Genomic DNA, 17,580 nt, shown 5'->3' on the forward strand with positions numbered 1-17,580 from the left:
TAAAAAATTGTTTAATGTCCAGTTTATAAACTAAGTGATTTTCTTTTTCACTTATTAATTAAAGTACTACATAAATACAGTAAAGTGCACTGACTAAGGTACAACTAAATGACTTTTTACATATGTAAAACCAAGACAGAGCCCATTTCTAGCACCCTGGAAGGTTCTCATGCATCCCTTCCCAATCCATACCTTTCCCCACAAGAGGTTAAACATTATTCTGAGTTCTATCACCATCAAATAATTTTGCCTTTTCTTGAACCTGATGTAAATAAAATTACATAGTATGTGCTTCTGTGTATGAATTTTTTTGCTATTGTTCAATATAACATTTGTGAAATTCATCCTTATTGCTGTGTATATCATTAGCTTATTCTTTTTTAATGCCATGTAGTATTCCATTTTATAAACATACTACACTTTGTTCATTTTCTTGTTGATGGACTTCTTCCAGCTTTTTTACTATTATCAATAAAACGGTTATGAACCTTCTCATACACTTCTTTGGGTGGACATACACACTAATTTCATTTCCACATTGACTTAAAAGTAGAACTGCTGGGTCACAGAGTAGGTATAATTTATATAAATCTTCTGAACAATGAACATTTATTTGAATATATTCCATCTTCCTGTATCACACACTATACAACTATGAATCAAAATGTAATCTATTAATTAACATGTGGGATGACTTCTGATAGAGAATTTTACCTTGTCCTTGAGCACCGGGGAGCAGGGGCTGGAGGCAGGGCTGTCAGGTGGGGATGAGTCTACCTCCACTGGCCCCTCTTCTTTGACTTTAATGTCTGGTGTGGAAGGCAGAGACATGTCAAGGGGCCCTGCAGCCGCCTGCTAGGAGAGAGAAATGCGCATAGTTTAACCCCATGATTCCCTTCAAGTTGAAGCTGTATCTTCCCAGTTAAAAGATGAGGGAATAAACTTCTAAGAAGTTTAGTCCTTGGTCAAAGTGCCAAACTGCAAGTCAAAGAAATGTGAAGCCAAGGTTTTATGTACAACTTTGGCCAAATCCATTCAACTTCTCAGGGCTTCTGCTTCCCTAACTATAAAATGGAAATAACACCTGCTTCACCATGGGTGAATACTTAGAAAGATTCTGAAAGGGAAAAAATACTCACAATGCTTATAAAGACCCTGAAAGGAAAAAAAATATGTGATTTAAATCCATCCAAGTATTATGATATTATTTTTCAGGAAAGTAAAATGATTCCTGAATCCAGTGCCTGCCTTTTCCCAACCAGCTCAATTGGCCACTGGAGAATTGTGAACACTTTTTCTGCCAACCACATGCTAGATTACCCAATTATCAAAAGCAAATAAAGACAAATTGATGATTAAAGTACTGAAAACAACATAAGAAAGACCTTTTCTAGGGTATGCCCCATGTTTGATGGTGATTTCACCCCCAAATCTGGTGCTAGAAGCTGAAAGTTAGGAAGACAGAGCTTCAGGGTAACGGAGAAAGGAAAAGCTGATCACTTGATCTGTGAAAGAAATGGGAAGTTGGTCCTAGGAGCAGGACTGGAGAAAACCAGAAATAAAAGAGAGTACATTCCTAGCATTGGTGCCACCACCTCACAGAACTGTGGAGCCATAAGTGGCTTTGCAGGGAAAATAAACAATCCGAGATGATGGCCCTGACATTGCACCATGACAGGGGCATGACCCGATGGCATTGCAGTTCAGTTTTATGACTACGTCAATCCTTTGTTCTAGTCTTCCTAAATCCTAGAATTCTTGGCGAAAGAGGAGTTTGTTTCTAACTCTTCCTTTGCTACCTTAATCCCTAAAAATGTTCTTGGTAGTTGAGCAAAATGAAGATAGTCTTGTGTCTACCACATTAGAGAAGGTGATAATGGTTCTTTTTCTCCAATATGATGGAGGTGAGCAATAGCAAAGATGGTTTCACTTCTGCCCTAATTTTTTCTACATTTATAAGATATCAGGCCCAACTGAGCTAATCCTGGGATCCCTGAAACCAGAGGGTGGTGGGAAGGAGAGGCCTCTCAACCACAGGTTTAAAATCCCTCTGGGGCACATCCTAGAAAAGCTGTGGTTCAGGAAAGTTGTGGGTTCATAAAACACTCCTGGAGATAATCTTACATTGAATCTGTGCTTCTCATCAAGGCGAGGTGAAGACAGGCAGGAAGAGATACTCAATGAGTAAAGGCCTGACCAACTATGAAAGGCTTCTCAGAAGTGTCAACAGAGCAAAAATGGCAATGGAAAAGACCTTAAACTTTTCATAGGAGGCTAATTTTCTTGAATTTGCCTATAATGAGTTTGGTTTAAAATCCCTCACATCCTGGAGGAAAAAATTGGACGTATTTCCTTTTTCTTTCTTTTTTTTTTGTAATTCAGCTTGCTCAACTGATTGATTTCTTTGTTTTGGGAGAGGGAGAAATTATACCACACAGGATGAAACAACTGAGAGACTGCCCTGTCAGTGTGGCTCAGTTGGTTGAGCGTCGTCCCATGCACCACGAGGTTGCAGATTCGATTCCTGATCAGGGCACATGCCCAGGTTGTGGGGTCGATCTCCAGTAGAGGGTGTGGAGGCAGCCAATCGATGTTTCTTTCTCATCAATGTTTCTATCTCTCTCTCCCTCTTCCTTCCTCTCTCTAAAGTCAATAAAAACATATTTTTTAAAAAGAGAGACCTGTGTCTCCAAAGAAAAAGAATAATGAGAAGGTTAGTTCTGCCTTTTGAAAGTAGAACTACAAATACATGCCACTGCCTTCTTTCAGTTTGAGGGAGGCAGCATGAGAAGAAACTCATAGAAAGGTATGGAATGTATAAAGACTTCCAGTGATATGGACACTTTATCTTGCATTCTTACTGGTACAATTTAAGCTGAATGGAAAAATCATGTACAATTCCCTCTCAGAAGGCAACAGCTTTCCTGGACATTTTTTCTTATATTCTGGCTTTGCTATATTCTGATGGGATTTCATGTCTTACTTTGTCATGCAATTGTGGAGTATACATGTGGTTAATGTGTACATGTTCTGAGATCATATATTGGATTTTTCTGAATTATTAGGGAACACATGCCTGATTTTAAAGTGACCAATAACCCAGAATTTCAATTCTAAAGTAGAATAAATTTTGACCTTTTCCCTGAAATCCCTATACCATGGGAAGTATTTTTATTTGACTCAGTTTCCTGAACTATTTCCTCTGGTCTTCCAAATTGAAGGATTCTCTAGAGATTTGGAATATAAAGTCTAAAATCAGAATCACAGCACCTGAAGATGCGATGGTATTCCAGCATTTTAATCCTTTCCACAGTTATCGACACTAAATGACCTACATATAATTCAATGCACTCGGTGACAGCTTCCACCTGCTGGCCATACTTGTACCTCTGAGCCATACAAAATAAATTTAACCCTTCTTTTACATGAAAACTCTTCAAATATTTAAGACTGAACTTTTGTTCACATTGTCTTCTCTTTCCAAGCAAAACTTCCTCTATTTCTGTAAATATTCCCAAAGTGACATAATTTCTAGTTCTTTCAACCATTCTGGTTGATCTCCTTTGGAAAGCAGTAAGAACATCCTTCTTTAAGAAAAGTTGGTTAGAGTGTCGTCCTGATAGCCAAGGCTGCAGATTTGACCCACCAGTTAGGGCACATATAAGAATCAACCAATGAATACATAAAAATGTGGGACAACAAATCGATGTCTCGATGTCTCTCTCTCTCACCCCTCTCTCTTTCTCAAATCAACCCATACATAAAAAGGAAAACAGGCAGAACAGTCTTCGCCGAGACTTGCTGTGGTTTCCTGCTTCAACAGTGCTTGGACGGAACCAGTACTGACCCCCAACCCAGCCAGCTGCCCAGATCCAGCGTTCCACTACCTCCTCACAGCACCCTGGGACTGCCCCAAGGGCCCCCCCCCCCCCACTGCTCCAATGCCACACATCTGCCTCTCCTCAGCCACCCACCATGAGGACTGTGCCCACCTCGCAGGCGCTAGAACTGCCACCTGGACTTGGAGGCCTCCATCAACTGCCAGATCAGCCTGGAGCTCTATGCTTCCTAAACCCATCTGTCCATGTCTTTCTACTTTGACTGTGATGCTGTGGCTTTGGAGAACTTTGCCAAGTATTTTCTTCACCAATCTCATGAGGAGACGGAACATGCTGAGAAACTGATGAAGCTGCAGAATCAACTAGGTGGCCGAATCATCCTTCAAGAAACCAGATCTCAGTGACTGGAAGTTTGGGCAGAATGCAATGGTGTGTGCATTACACTGGGAAAAAAGAGTGAATTAGTCACTACTGGAACTGCACAAACTGGCCACTGACAAAAAATGACCTTCATTTGTTTGACTTCATTGAGATTCACTACCTGAATAAGCAGGTAAAATCCATCAAATAACTGGGTGACCACATAACCAACCTGAGCAGGTTGGAGGCCCCTGAAACTGGCATGAAGACAGACCCCCAAAAGACGTGAGTGGCTGACTAGGATTAGTGGGTATTCTCTGTTTCTATAGAACCAAACCTGTAATTTTGTGCTTTAACCAATTAAACAAATTATCCCAGGGCACAATGAGAATAGCCTAGATTCAAACACCACCAGTTTTTCAGTATAAGTCCCGCCTCTTACCTTTTTCTCATCCTCATCTGCAGCTTTCTTGAATTCATGTTCAAAGGAGCTAGCTAGTTCATTGAAGAGCCCCACCTCCTCACAGTTCTTCAGGAATCTAGTTGGAGTAGGAGTTTGATCTGTAGACATGAAAAGAAAGGAAATTCTATTTTAGTTTTGACCTAAAATTAAAACTTGAGAGTATGTAGAGAGCACATTTTATTCTTCTATTTGGAGAGAGTCTCGGTGTTAGGGCGAATTTGCTTTCATGGATCTCCAGTAGGTGAAGGCTGGTGCTAGGCCACCAGAGGGTGTCTGTGCTGTGTTGCCTCAAGGCCAGCAGAGGGAAGACAGAACAATGTTTTGTTGTGTGACTATCCATGTAACCATCTTTCTCCCAGAGGCTGGTTTTACCTACCTCACCCCCAAACAAAACCAAACCACCCACCCAGGTGAAGTTTGTGAAACCTCCAGATTTGAAAATCAAGTATAGCTAAGCGACATTTTCTCTTTAAACTTACTCCCTGCTAGGTCTGAATTGAGCAGTTATAAGCAGATGAATGTTAACATCTGATGAGGAGAAGAAACCGAGGCTCAGGTGGTTGAGTTTGTTTGCTAACGCTACCAAATTAGAAATGGTGCATTGCCTTTCAGTGGTCATACAAAATAAATTTAACCCTGAGGTAAGGGTCTGCTACGTTCTTAAGGCATTCCAGGCAGATCTAGGGGCGAGGGAACAAGACAGCAAGATCATGAGCTAGAAAAGGAAACTGCAAACAATAGAACAAAAACCTGGACCCAGAGCAAATTCCGGAAACCAGGATATTTGGATTTAGATTTGCCAGCCAAAATATCCTCTTAGGGGCTGCACAAATCTTTCCTCAACACAGTGCCTCTCTACCCTTGGGAAGAGGAAGGCTCTCCGTAACCCATGGCAACTTTTCAAGCAACCTGAATTTTATTTATTTATTTATTTAAAAAAAATGTTTAAACCTGTTTTTTTTTTAAAAAAAATATTTTTATTGATTTCAAAGAGGAAGGGAGAGGGAGAGAGAGACAGAAACATCAATGATGAGAAAATTATTGATCGGCTGCCTCCTGCAAGCTCCCTATTAGGGATCGAGCCTGCAACCCAGGCATGTGCCTTTGACCAGAATCGACCGGACCCTTCAGTCCGCAGGCCAATGCTCTATCCACTGAGCCAAACCAGCTAGGGCCAAGCAACATGAATTTTAGATCTGAACTTCTCTCTCCCCATTGTTTTTCTAGTTTTTCTCTTAGGTCAGCTGAATCTTGTTCCCTTATCCTAACTCTTTTAGATATTTTTCCTTGACATGATAGTTACCTCATGGATTCATCTCATACCCCAAACCACTAGGTTGAATGATAGAAATAGAACAATGTTTAAATAATATTTTAAGAAGTGACACCTGGTATTAAAATTGCTCCTTCTAGCATGATCGATTGGGAATAATCCAGTGGGATATTCCATGGAAACAACATAATTTTCAAAAATTTTAAACAAAACCTCTTCTGAATCAGAGTGTTTGGAAAAGTTACCACTACCTCCCAAAATAGTTTTAAAAGCTTCTCTGGCAGCTTTGGTTGGCCAACGATAAAGCCACTTTCCCTCCATCCCCGGGTGAGTAGAGGTAATATCATCCTTTAGGCTTAGAGAGCGCTTCAGTAAGGACACACAGAAAATTACCACTCAAGTGAACCAGGATGGGGCAGCTAAGGGCATGGCTATGGCAGAAGAGGGCCTTTGGATCTCTGATCTGAGGCCCATACAAACTTCTTCCATTTCTGAACAATGTATAAGAAAATGTATAAGAAAACCCTTAACCTGCTCTGATAATTCTGAAGCAATCAACAAGTGTTTACTGAGTACTTTTTCACTTTTGGTGCTACATGCATACATTTGTGTAGAAATCTGGGGGAGAAGAGAAATAGGAATATAGGAGTTTTGCCCAAATATAAAACATGGCTCTTGCCCTAGAGAATAAGAGAATGCTTTCTAGATGAGGAAATAAAACAATTATACATAAATAACATCATAGTGTACAAAAATCATGTGCAGTAGAGAATAAAATTATTGCAGAAATTAAATAAAGATAAATTAATGACAGAGTAGTTAGGAGGTTTCTAGAAGCACGACTTGAGTTGGGCCTTAAAGAATGGCTTTAGATGGTAAGGTGGGTGAAGGCACAGAGAGAGGCAGGACGCGGGCACCATGTATAGATGAGGAGAAAAAGGTAGGTCTAGGTCAAAGGATAATCATGTTAGGTACATAAGTTGTATATAAAGTTGGGCAGGTACCATGGGGCTAGGTTATAGAAGGTCTGAAAATCCAAGTATGAATAGCCTTAAAGTAAGAGAAAATGGGAAAATAATGATAGATTTTGCGCGGAGGAGAAGAATTTAAGGAAGATTGGCTTTTCAGTAGAATGAAGATAGATTATAATGAGAGAGTAGTCAAGGAGAGAGAGACCAGCTAGGAGACTATGGAGGAATTCAAGCATAATGAGGGTGGTGGCAGGAAGAGCAGGATGGAACAGAACAGAGAGAATCTGAAGAGAAAAATAAAACGACTCAAAATTTTGAGAATATCATCACTGAATAACAAAGGAAAAGAAGTTGGTTTAGGGGACAAAGATAAATTTGGTCGTTGACATGAAGATTTGAATGACAGAAAGCCAGCAAGTCAACTGTTCAATTAGGATTGGAATACATGTGAGACACCAGGTCATAATTCACAGATATGAGAATTAGCAGCCTAGACAGAATAGCTGAAGTTATGTGCAACGGGACGAGCATTCCAGAACAGCATGCAAAAAATAACAGAAATCACTTTCTCTCCTTGGGACTGTCCTGTATCAATTTCTCACCACTCCTAGAGACTCAGCATAGGCGTTTACACCATTCCTAATAACCTCTCCAACTTGATAACCTTGCCTCAAATTTACCTCTTTCATAAACTGTCTATGATTAATTCCATTTAATATTAATTCTCTTAGTATTTTTATTGTTTGTATTATTCACTTATATTAGACTACAAATACTAAAATTATTTTCATGAATACATGACCTGACTTAATAAATTTAAATATGTTACCTGAATATATGTTAAATCCTATAGTTACTCTTTCCTCTAAAACCTCCACTAGCTTTCTTCTTTTTTAAATTTACATTTTTATTTATTGATGAGAGAGAGAGAGAGAGAGAGAGAGAGAGAGAGAGAGAGAGAGAGAGAAACATCAATTTGTTGTTCCACTTATGTATGCATTCATTGGTTGCTTCTTGTAAGTGCCCTGACTGGGGATCAAACCCGAAACTTTGGCATATTGGGACAACATTCTAACCAACTGAGCTATCCAGCCAGGGCTCCCCTGAGCTTTCTTAAGGATCATTAATGATATCCACTCATGTCCTTTTCCAGGAATTACAAGCTCCTAGCAAAGTAGATATTCAGTCAATAAGAAATAGGAGATCTGTAAGGGCAAATCCCTTTCTTCATGTATAGAAGCATGGAGAGAGGTTAAATACTGAGGTAAGCTTGCTTAACTCAGGCTAACTCAGAACCCCCTCATGGTATCGAAAGAAAAAGCCCACTTTGGTTTGTATGCCTGTCTAGTTGAAAATGGCACAACAGAACTGCTGCTGCACGGTTTGAGAGAGGTTGCTGAGAACGGTCCCTAGAGATGGCATATGTAAGCAAGACAAACTCTAAAACAACCAGTGAGAGGTTCCAGGTCACCCAAATTGGCACAGAAAAGTCCCATTGACAAATGTCTTGTTTGAACTTTGGAAATGTGCCCTCAATGGTGTCTGGGTTCACAAGGGAAGCTGAATTTACGAACTGACAATCTGTCTGCTTGGGGAAAACTGACACCCAGTGGATGAGAAGCAGCCAGACGAGGGCGGCTTCCCTGCTTTTGTTCACCCCTTCATTATGGGTAGGGAGAAATGTCAAAGGCATCTTCTGTCTATAAATCTTCCAAAGTCTTAATAAAAAGAAGGCAAGGAGGAAATAGACTGAAAAAAGCTAAGATAAAACCTTAACACACCTACCCTCAAAAACCAAAGAACCCAATCTTGTATTAAAAATAGAGAGTAGAGGGCACAATAGAAACTTGGGAGCTTTTAGTGTTCCTTTTTCCTGATTAATGCAGATCACATAAGGGTTCTTAATGGGAGAAGGGGAGTATAGCTCCCAGTACATCTGGTCCCTGGTATTAATCTTAACTGTCTGGTGATATCAAGGCACGTGGCTTCTGGAGTAAAAAGTACCTGCAATGATGACTGAGTCAGTTCGGGCTGGGCCAAATTTCAATGTCATCTCATGCTTGTGTTTATGAACTGCCAGGTGGTCCTCGTTTGTAAATCTCTGAAACGAAACAGAAATGGAGATGTGTAAAAAACAACAACACTTCAGTGCCCTTTTAAAATGTCCTACCAAACATCCTGTGATAAGGTTGGTTGCTGGAAAGAGGGATTTGAACAGGGAATGGAAAGGAGGAAAAAACTGGAAGTGATAAGAAAGGAGAGGTGATAGATTTAAAAAGAGAAAATAGGGAGGAGAAAAAGAGGCACTATAAAGCTGGGAGGAGAGAGGAAGGGGAAGAGTGTAGCCAACTGCTCTGTAATATTAGGTCCAAATGAGAGAAATGGACAGATTGTTGCTAAAGTGGGATCCAGGCAGGAGGCTTCAAATGAAAAAAAAAAAAAAAACACATTAAGGCAAACTCATAGTGAACAAGGGGAAAATAATTTTTAATAATAATAATAAAGAGAGAAGGGAAAGGCTGGGCACTCACTGGTCATCACAAAAATAGGAAGTTCAGAATTAAGCTCTCCATGGTAGGGCTGAAATGGACTATTTATGCGGGGGCTAACAGGGAGATAAATTATGCAGGATTAGGAGAACCATTTAACTTCCTGGCCCCCACAATGCTGCAGCAGGAGCCTGCCCAGCTATTTGGCTCAGGGTTTTAATGAGTCAGGATGGAGCTGTAGAGGACAGAGGCCCAATGGCCAGCGGTAATGGCACACACCAGCCCCATTGGCCAAATGCTGTCTCCCCTCATTGGGCAGCCCGCCTGGGCTCCATGAGCCATAAAGGGGCCAGTACTATGCTGCTGGCTATGGAATGGCAGAATAAAAATGCAAGCAGAATTTTTATTGTTAGGGTAGGGAGAAGCCAGCAGGCAAGATGAGGGGAAGGGAAAAGAAGATGGTGTAGAGATTTTATTTATTTAGGGGTTTGGGTGAAAGGACAATGAAAAGGTGAGGCTAGGTCTGCCTCAGTTTATGACTAAGTAAGACAGGGTTACTGGACAATAATTGATGCTCGGACCTGTTCTTTAAAAGGGGGAGGTGAAGAGAACAGATGAACAGCAGTAATTCAAAAGACTGATACCCTCAACATTCCTGTTGAGGCTGGCTGGCCATGTTCCTTCATTAAAACACACCTACAACACGTAACAGCGTGGACGCTGCAGTTTTTCACAGTTCCTTCACCAGCTAGGCTCTGAAAATGCTTCTATTTATCTTTCTGTTTCTAAAAAAAATGATTGGTTAGTTCCCTCTTTTCACTCGCTTCATGAAATATCTATTTCCCACCAAACACTATACCTTTAGCCCTCTTTTCCACAGCTCTTCTTCTTTAAATTGATTTTAGAGAAAGAGAGGAAAGGAGAACTATATAGAGAGAAATATCAATTTTTGTTGTTGCACTTATGAATGCATTCATTGGTTGATTCTTGTATGTGCCCTGACCAGGGATCAAACCTGCAATCTTGGCGTATCAGGACTCTAACCAACTGAGCTACCCGACCAGAGCCCCCACAGCTCTTCTTGCTTGTAAACTAAACAGAGAGGAGTTGGCCCCATTCCGGCTACTATCAAGTCAAGTAAGCATTACTAAACTGTTTAAGTTCCTTTATTTTACCTGAAAGTAGCTTACCCCAAATTTTCTCTGAGCCCCTATCATAACTAAAGCCAGCTTAAGACCTAAAGTCCACAGGCCTGAAGGACAAAGGGAAATTTCAATTAAAAGTATGAAGGCCCAGGCCGGTGTGGCTCATTGGTTGAGCATTGTTGGTTGAGCATTGTCCCATGCACCAAGAGGTCACTGGTTCTATTCCCGGTCAGGGCACATGCCTGGTTTCAGGCTCAATCCCCAGGAGGGGATGTGCAGGAGGCAGCCGATCAATGTTTCTCTCTAACATTGGTTTCTCTCTCCCTCCCTTCCCCTTCCTCTCGCTCTAAAAAAAAAATAAAAAAAAAAATAAAAGTATGAAGAACTAAGAAGTAAAATAGTCAAAAGAAGAATGTCTTAGTGGTTTCCAGTGAATCAAGTGTGGGGAAATTTAGCCAAGAGCTTTCATGTTCTCTACTAGTTGGTTAACCCTAGGCAAGAACTTTTTCCAACACAGCTTTTTCCTTAAGGAAAAAAGGATGGGGTAGGGTGAGAAAGGAAGGCATAACAGTCTGTTACCCAGGGGTTTGATATTTGTTGATTAAACAAGTCACTGAGACTGCCAAGTGGTTGGTAAAAAGAAATGAGGAGAATCTAGTCTACAATGGAGAAAAAGCATCATTTTGGAGGGAAAAGAATAGTAGTGAATTAGACAGGGGTATAAATTTTCAAAATGCACTGGACATGTTGCAACAATCTTTTTCAAAAGTATGTTTATAAATTCTTCAAGAAAATTTCATGTAGGTAGCTTGGAAAATTCTGCACAATGTTCTAGAATCTAGAAGACTAACTTTCAAACAGAAAGGATTTTTCTATTATCAGAAATATAGTTTGCTCAAAACTGAGCTGACAGAAAGATTTTAAACCTCCATCAGGCTTTGCTCTGGTTAGGATTGTTTAATATTTTAAAAAGCAACTCCCCTTCTGTTACAACTTTGCTGCACAGTCCTGACTTGTTTTGTTTGTCCTCTAGCTCTTGTTCCTCTTTGTTGCACCCTCGCTCCCTTCTATGACATCCTTTTCCCTATTGAGCTATTTATTTTTCCCCAAATCAAAAGTTGGGGCTGAAGAGAACTAAAAGTGGCTGAAGAGAACTCCCACCATTAGAATGTCAGAGGGTTTGATAACTGTGAAAATGGATAGGAAAAAAAATTCCATCTTAATTCTCACTAAACTCTAACTGAAATCTAACATGCCTAATTCATAATAGCAATCACACATATTTTCATATCACATTACAGCTATTAAAAATCTCAAAATGTCCTTTATACTCATCACTACTTTGAAATTATGATAGTCACAAGAACTACCATTAGAACTTGCTATTTACCGTAATGGATCAATAAAAAAGCATATATATTACATTATAAAATATTAAAAAAAACTTTTTTGACAACTATATTTCAAAATAATTGGTTTCCTTTGTAATCCTATGTATTATACTTTATTAATTTTAAAACATGATTTTGAGAAGGGGTCCATGGGCTTCACCAAACTCCCAATGGGGGTCATGACACCACAGAAGTTAAGAATCCCTGATTACAGCAGGTGGTGTACTTCAGAGGAAGAGGAGCCAAATGGGCTGAATTTTACAAGGCAGGGCTTCAGTCATCTCTCTCTCTATTTCTTTCTATTTAAAAATTTTTTTAAAAAAATCTATTTTAGAGAGACAGAAATAGAAAGAGAAACACAGATTTGTTGTTCCACTTATTTATGCATTTATTGGTTCATTCTTGTATGTGCCCTGACTGGGAACCGAACCTACAATCTTGGGGTATCTGGATGTTGCTCTAACCAGCTGAGCTATTCTGCCAGGGCTCTTTGATATTTCTAACACAATTCTTGTATGGCTAGAGTAGGAAGTGGAGAATAAAAGTTTACTTAAGCTTTTTATCGCCCTAGCCGGTTTGGCTCAGTGGATAGAGTGTTGGCCTGTGGACAGAAGGGTCCCAGGTTCGATTCTGGCCAAGGGCACATGCCTGGGTTGCAGGCTCGATCCCCAGTGGGGGACATGCGAGAGGCAGCCAATCAATGATTCTCTCTCATCATTGATGTTTCTATCTCTCTATCCCTCTCCCTTCCTCTCTAAAATCAATATATATATATATTAAAAAAAATAAAGCTATTTATCAAAGTGAATGTCAATTTGGCCATTATTCCATTGTTCCTTATATTCCCTCTCATGTATTAAGAGTTAATTCTTAATGATTCTCTAGATTAGTCTTGAACTGCACGCCTAGGAAACTATCCCTCTGTAAGCAAATTCTCAAAATACCTAAAATTATTAGGTGATGAAAATTTTGGTTTTTTAAAATATAGATTATTCTATTGAATTAAAATGAGTGGAGGAGCTCTCCCCAAAATTTCCTTTTTTGAATTATTAGCTATTTAAAAATCTAGCTGTCCCATTTGTTAATACCCTTGTTAATGGGTCTTCCTTTGTTGTTTGGTTTTACCTATGACTAAGGTTTTGGCAAAGAGCCACTCAGGGAATTCTGGTTGTAGGGCAAACAATGATAATTTTCAGTAAATGTGTAGAAATTTCCAAGACACAGAAGGTGGGCATCATTCAAAATGAGGACTGAAGAATTTGAGTCACACAGAATCAGGAGAAGGCAGTTTATGTGCCTTGAGAGAAGATTTATATAGTAACACAAGAATAGAATCTTTTTGTTTGTTAATCCTCACCTGAGGATATGTTTCCATTGATTTTTAGAGGGAGTGGAAGAGAGGGAAAGATAGAGAGAAATATTGATGTGAGAGAAACACATAGATTGGTTGCTTTGCATGGGCCCAGAACAGGGCCCAGGCCAGGGAGGAGCCTGCTACCAAGGTACGTGCCCTTGATTGGAATCGAACCTGGGACCCTTCGGGTCCACCTGCCGATGCTCTATCCACTGAGCCAAACTGGCTAGGGCTTACTTCTACTTTTTAATGTGGCTTCTAGAAAATTTAAAATTGCATATGTGGCTTGCATTTTACTTCTTTTGAAACAGCTCTGATCTAAATAATATGCTCAGAGATCTGATAGGAATTTTAATTTTATGCCAATCTTGAATCTTTCCCCCTAATCTCATTTTCCCTAAATGCTATTTATATTATACTAGAGGCCCGGTGCACGACATCTGTGCTCTTGGGGGGGGGGGAGTGGGTGTCCCACAGCCCAACCTGTGCCCCCTTGCAGTCCGGGCCCCTTGGCGGACATCTCCTGAGGGGTCCTAAGCGCTGCTGCGGAAGTGGGAGAGGTTCCCTCCACCGCCACTGAGCTCGCCAGCTGTGAGCCCACTGGCGAGCCCGGCTTCTGGCTGAGCAGTGCTCCCCCTGTGGGAGCACACTGACCACCAGGGGGCAGCTCCTGCGTTGAGCGCCTGCCCCCTGGTGGTCAGTGCGCATCACAGCGACTGGTCGTTCTGCCGTTCGGTCGATTTGCATATTAGCCTTTTATTATATAGGATGGCACTGGCTCTCAACCAGGGGCAACTTCACCCCCAGGGGACATTTGGCAATGGTTGGGGACATTTTTGCTTGTCACAAGTGGGGAGATACTACTGATTTCTAGAGGGTAGAGGCCTGGGATACTGATAAATATTCTACAATGCATAGGACAGCTCACCAAAACAAATTATCTGACTCAAAATATCAATTGTGTCTCTGTTGAGAAACCCTGCTACAGGGTAACAGGGAAAGGAAGAAAGAAACAACAATAAAAAAAGGCTGTTTTTTCGTTATCCTCGCCAAACTGCCAACACATGTTTTTGGATCTAAATCTTGGAAAGAAAAAAACAGGCAGAAAACTTCCAACCTCACTTTATAAAATGGCTGATGTATTACAAGATCTGCAAATACTTAGGGAAATTAGGAAGATGGAGACAGAAGGCACTATAATTGGGAGAAGAACAGATTAAATGAAATTCTCATGTACTGCCTTGTTAGTAACAAAGAGATAAAACAGAAGAAGTAAATCAAAACAACTATGGCTACTTCAGATTTTCACACCCCAATGGAGAAAAAAATTAGTGAGAAAAGAGATTTTCTTAGTTTAAGAAATGTTAAGCATAAAATGGAATATCAGGGCTATGAGGAAGTCAATCTGAAAACTGGTGTTAGTTGCAGAATGGGCAGGGAAAGTATACTCTTTTTTTTTTTTAAAGAACAGTTTATTGATTTTTGGAGAGAGAGGAAGGGAGAGGGGGAGAGAGAAACATCAAAGCGAGAGTGCAAGACCATAGGCTGCCTCCTGCATGCCCCACACTGAGGATTGAGACCACAACACCGACATGCACCAACAGGAAATTAAACTGCTGTCAGGGAATTGAACCAACAACCTCTTGCTGCATAGGATGACACCCAACCAACTGAACCAGAGCAGGGAAAGTATAGTTTTTTATTAACAACTAGAGTCCCGGTGCATGAAAATTCATGCACTGGAGTCAGGGTCCCTCAGCCCAGCCTGCCCCCTCTCACAGTCCGGGAACCCTCAGGGGCGGGAGGTGACTCGGCGATCAGGGGAAGGCAATGCCCCATCACACCTCTGCTGTTGCCACTGCCGGCAGCACAAGCCTCTGCCGGCCCTGGTTACCTGAGCCTCGGGCGGCCCTGGGCGGCTACGCAGCTGCCATCCAAGGCTTGCCTGCGCCTCGGGCTGGCCCTGGGTGGCTGGGGGGCTGAGGGGACTGGGGGTCTCCGGAGGCAGGCCCGGCCTTGCTGCCCACCTGCCGCCCTGGCAGGGCTGAGGGGACTGGGCGCCACCATCTTGTGGCTGTGGGCACCGCCATATTTGGGGGCGGGGCAGTCAATTAACATATTTCCTCCTTATTGGCTGTGGGTGCTGCCATCTTTGAGGACAGGGCAGTCAATTAGCATATTCCCTCCTTATTGGCTGTGGGCGCCACCATCTTTGCGACAGCATGAGGGTCAGTTAGCATATTCCCTCTTTATTAGATAGGATTTTCCATGGCATGCCCTGGCCAGTGTGCTCAGTGGTTAGAGTGTTGGCCAGCGCACTGAAAGGTCACAGGTTTGATTCCCAGTGAAGGGCATGTACCTGGGTTGCACATTTTTAAAAAAATGTTTAAAATGTACTTTTATAGATCACTGATAAATCCAGGAACACACAATTTTAACGTAAATGCTATGAAAATAGTAGACAGTATCACTCTCAGCTTAGACAAAATGAGTATCTTTTTTTTTTTAATATATTTTTTATTGATTTTTTACAGAGAGAAGGGAGAGAGATAGAGAGTTAGAAACATCGATCAGGTGCCTCCTGCACATCTCCCCCTGGGGATGTGCCCGCAACCCAGGTACATGCCCTTGACCGGAATCGAACCTGGGACCTTTCAGGCCGACGCTCTATCCACTGAGCCAAACCGGTTTCGGCCAAAATGAGTATCTTGTCTTCCTTCTTATCATGGGAGTGCTGGTATGTCACGGGGGAGGTATGCAGAAAATCTCACATGCATGTGACATTATCACATGGGTTGCATGTTTGATCCCCGGCCGTGGTCGGGGCACATGTGGAAGGCAATTGATCGATGAGTCTCTCCACATCAATTTTTCTCTCCCTCACTCTCTCCTTACCTCCCCCACCTTCTACTCTCTCTTAAATCAATGGGAAAAATATCCTCAGATAAGGATTAAAAAAAAATCAATGGAAAGAAATATCCTTCGGTGAGGATTAACAAATAACAACAACAAAAACAATTTTCCATGGCAGATCTTTAGTCAAACCACCTTCCATTTCTAGGAAGTTTCATTTTCATTCGTCCTTCTGTGATAGAAGAATCTGGAATCCTACCTACCAGCAAACTGACTAAATGAACAGAGTTAAGTAAAGAGTTAGGAATGGCTCTAGCTGGTTTGGCTCAGTGGTTAGAGCATGAGACTGCGGACTGAAGGGTTGCAGGTTCGATTCCGGTCAGGGGCATATGCCTAGATTGTGGGCTCAATCCCCAGTTGGGGGCATGCAGGAGGCAGCCGATCAATGATTCTCTCTCATCATTGATGTTTCTATCTCTCTCCCTTCCTCTCTGAAATCAATAAAAAAATATTTTTAAAAAAAGTTAGGAATGGCTTGAAGAACAAGGATGGTAAGAACTGTAAATCAGGAATACATCTCAATGAATAAAGTCTTAAGATTTTTAATTTTTAAAAATTGATGTATTACATATAAAATACAAATCAACAAAAAATTTTTAAAATATATTTCTTTATTGATTTCAGAGAGGAAGGAAGAGGGAGAGATAGAAACATCAATGATGAGAGAGAATCATTGATTGGCTGCCTACTGCACACCACTGACTGAGGATCGAGCCCACAACCCGGGCATGTGCCCTTGGCCGGAATCGAACCCGGGACCCTTCAGTCCGCAGGCCGACGCTCTATCCACTGAGCAAAACTGGCTAGGGCATCAACAAAATTTTATATAAGTACACTAGAGGTCCGGTGCATGAATTTGTGTATGGCTAGGGTCCAGCCAGCCCACCCCGATCGGGCTGGCCGATGGGGGTGGAGGGGATGCAGGAGGTTGGCCGGCCGCACCCCCGATGGGGGTGGGGGAGCTGACTGGGGGCTGGGCTGGCCGGGGGGAGGGGCTGCAGGAGGTTGACTGGCCGGCCACAGTGCGCATCATAGTGACCGGTCATTCCGGTCGCTTGGCTTTTATATATATAGATGCCTGGCTAATTAGAACCCAGATCAAAATATGAAAGAGAGCAGAGGGATGGGCAAAAATAGTGAAGGGGATCAAGAGGTACAAATAAGTCATGGGGATGTAGTATACAGTACAGGGAATAGTTAATAATCCTGTATAATAAAAGGGTAATATGCAAATTGACCCTAACAGCAGAACAACTAGGAACGACCGGTCGCTATGATGCACACTGACCACCAGGGGCAGATGCTCAACGCAGGAGTTGCCCCCCTGGGGGGGGGGGGACTTCCACAGGGGGGGGGTTTTCTTCAGCCAGAAGCCGGGTCAT

General features: G+C 41.7%; 1 protein-coding gene across 7 annotated transcripts in view; it reads right to left on the reverse strand.

Annotated features, from left to right (window-relative positions):
• The window catches only part of ATF7 (activating transcription factor 7), a 109,697-nt gene that overhangs the window by 23,981 nt on the left and 68,136 nt on the right, over positions 1-17,580 (reverse strand). For 6 of the 7 annotated variants that reach the window (XR_002830958.1, XR_002830957.1, XR_002830956.1 and 3 more), the window contains exons 3-5: positions 8,911-9,007; positions 4,642-4,760; positions 715-855 (exon numbers count right to left, since the gene is read on the reverse strand). Coding sequence is in view for 4 of the 7 variants with exons in the window: in XM_014461784.2 (XP_014317270.1) it covers positions 715-855; positions 4,642-4,760; positions 8,911-9,007 (357 nt within the window). In the remaining 3 variants the exon portion in view is untranslated. The remainder of the gene's footprint in view (positions 1-714; positions 856-4,641; positions 4,761-8,910; positions 9,008-17,580) is intronic. The other variant, XM_006095766.3, reaches the window with a different exon arrangement.

The sequence above is a fragment of the Myotis lucifugus genome, unplaced genomic scaffold, assembly GCF_000147115.1.
Source record: "Myotis lucifugus unplaced genomic scaffold, Myoluc2.0 scaffold_160, whole genome shotgun sequence".
Taxonomy (NCBI): domain Eukaryota; kingdom Metazoa; phylum Chordata; class Mammalia; order Chiroptera; family Vespertilionidae; genus Myotis; species Myotis lucifugus.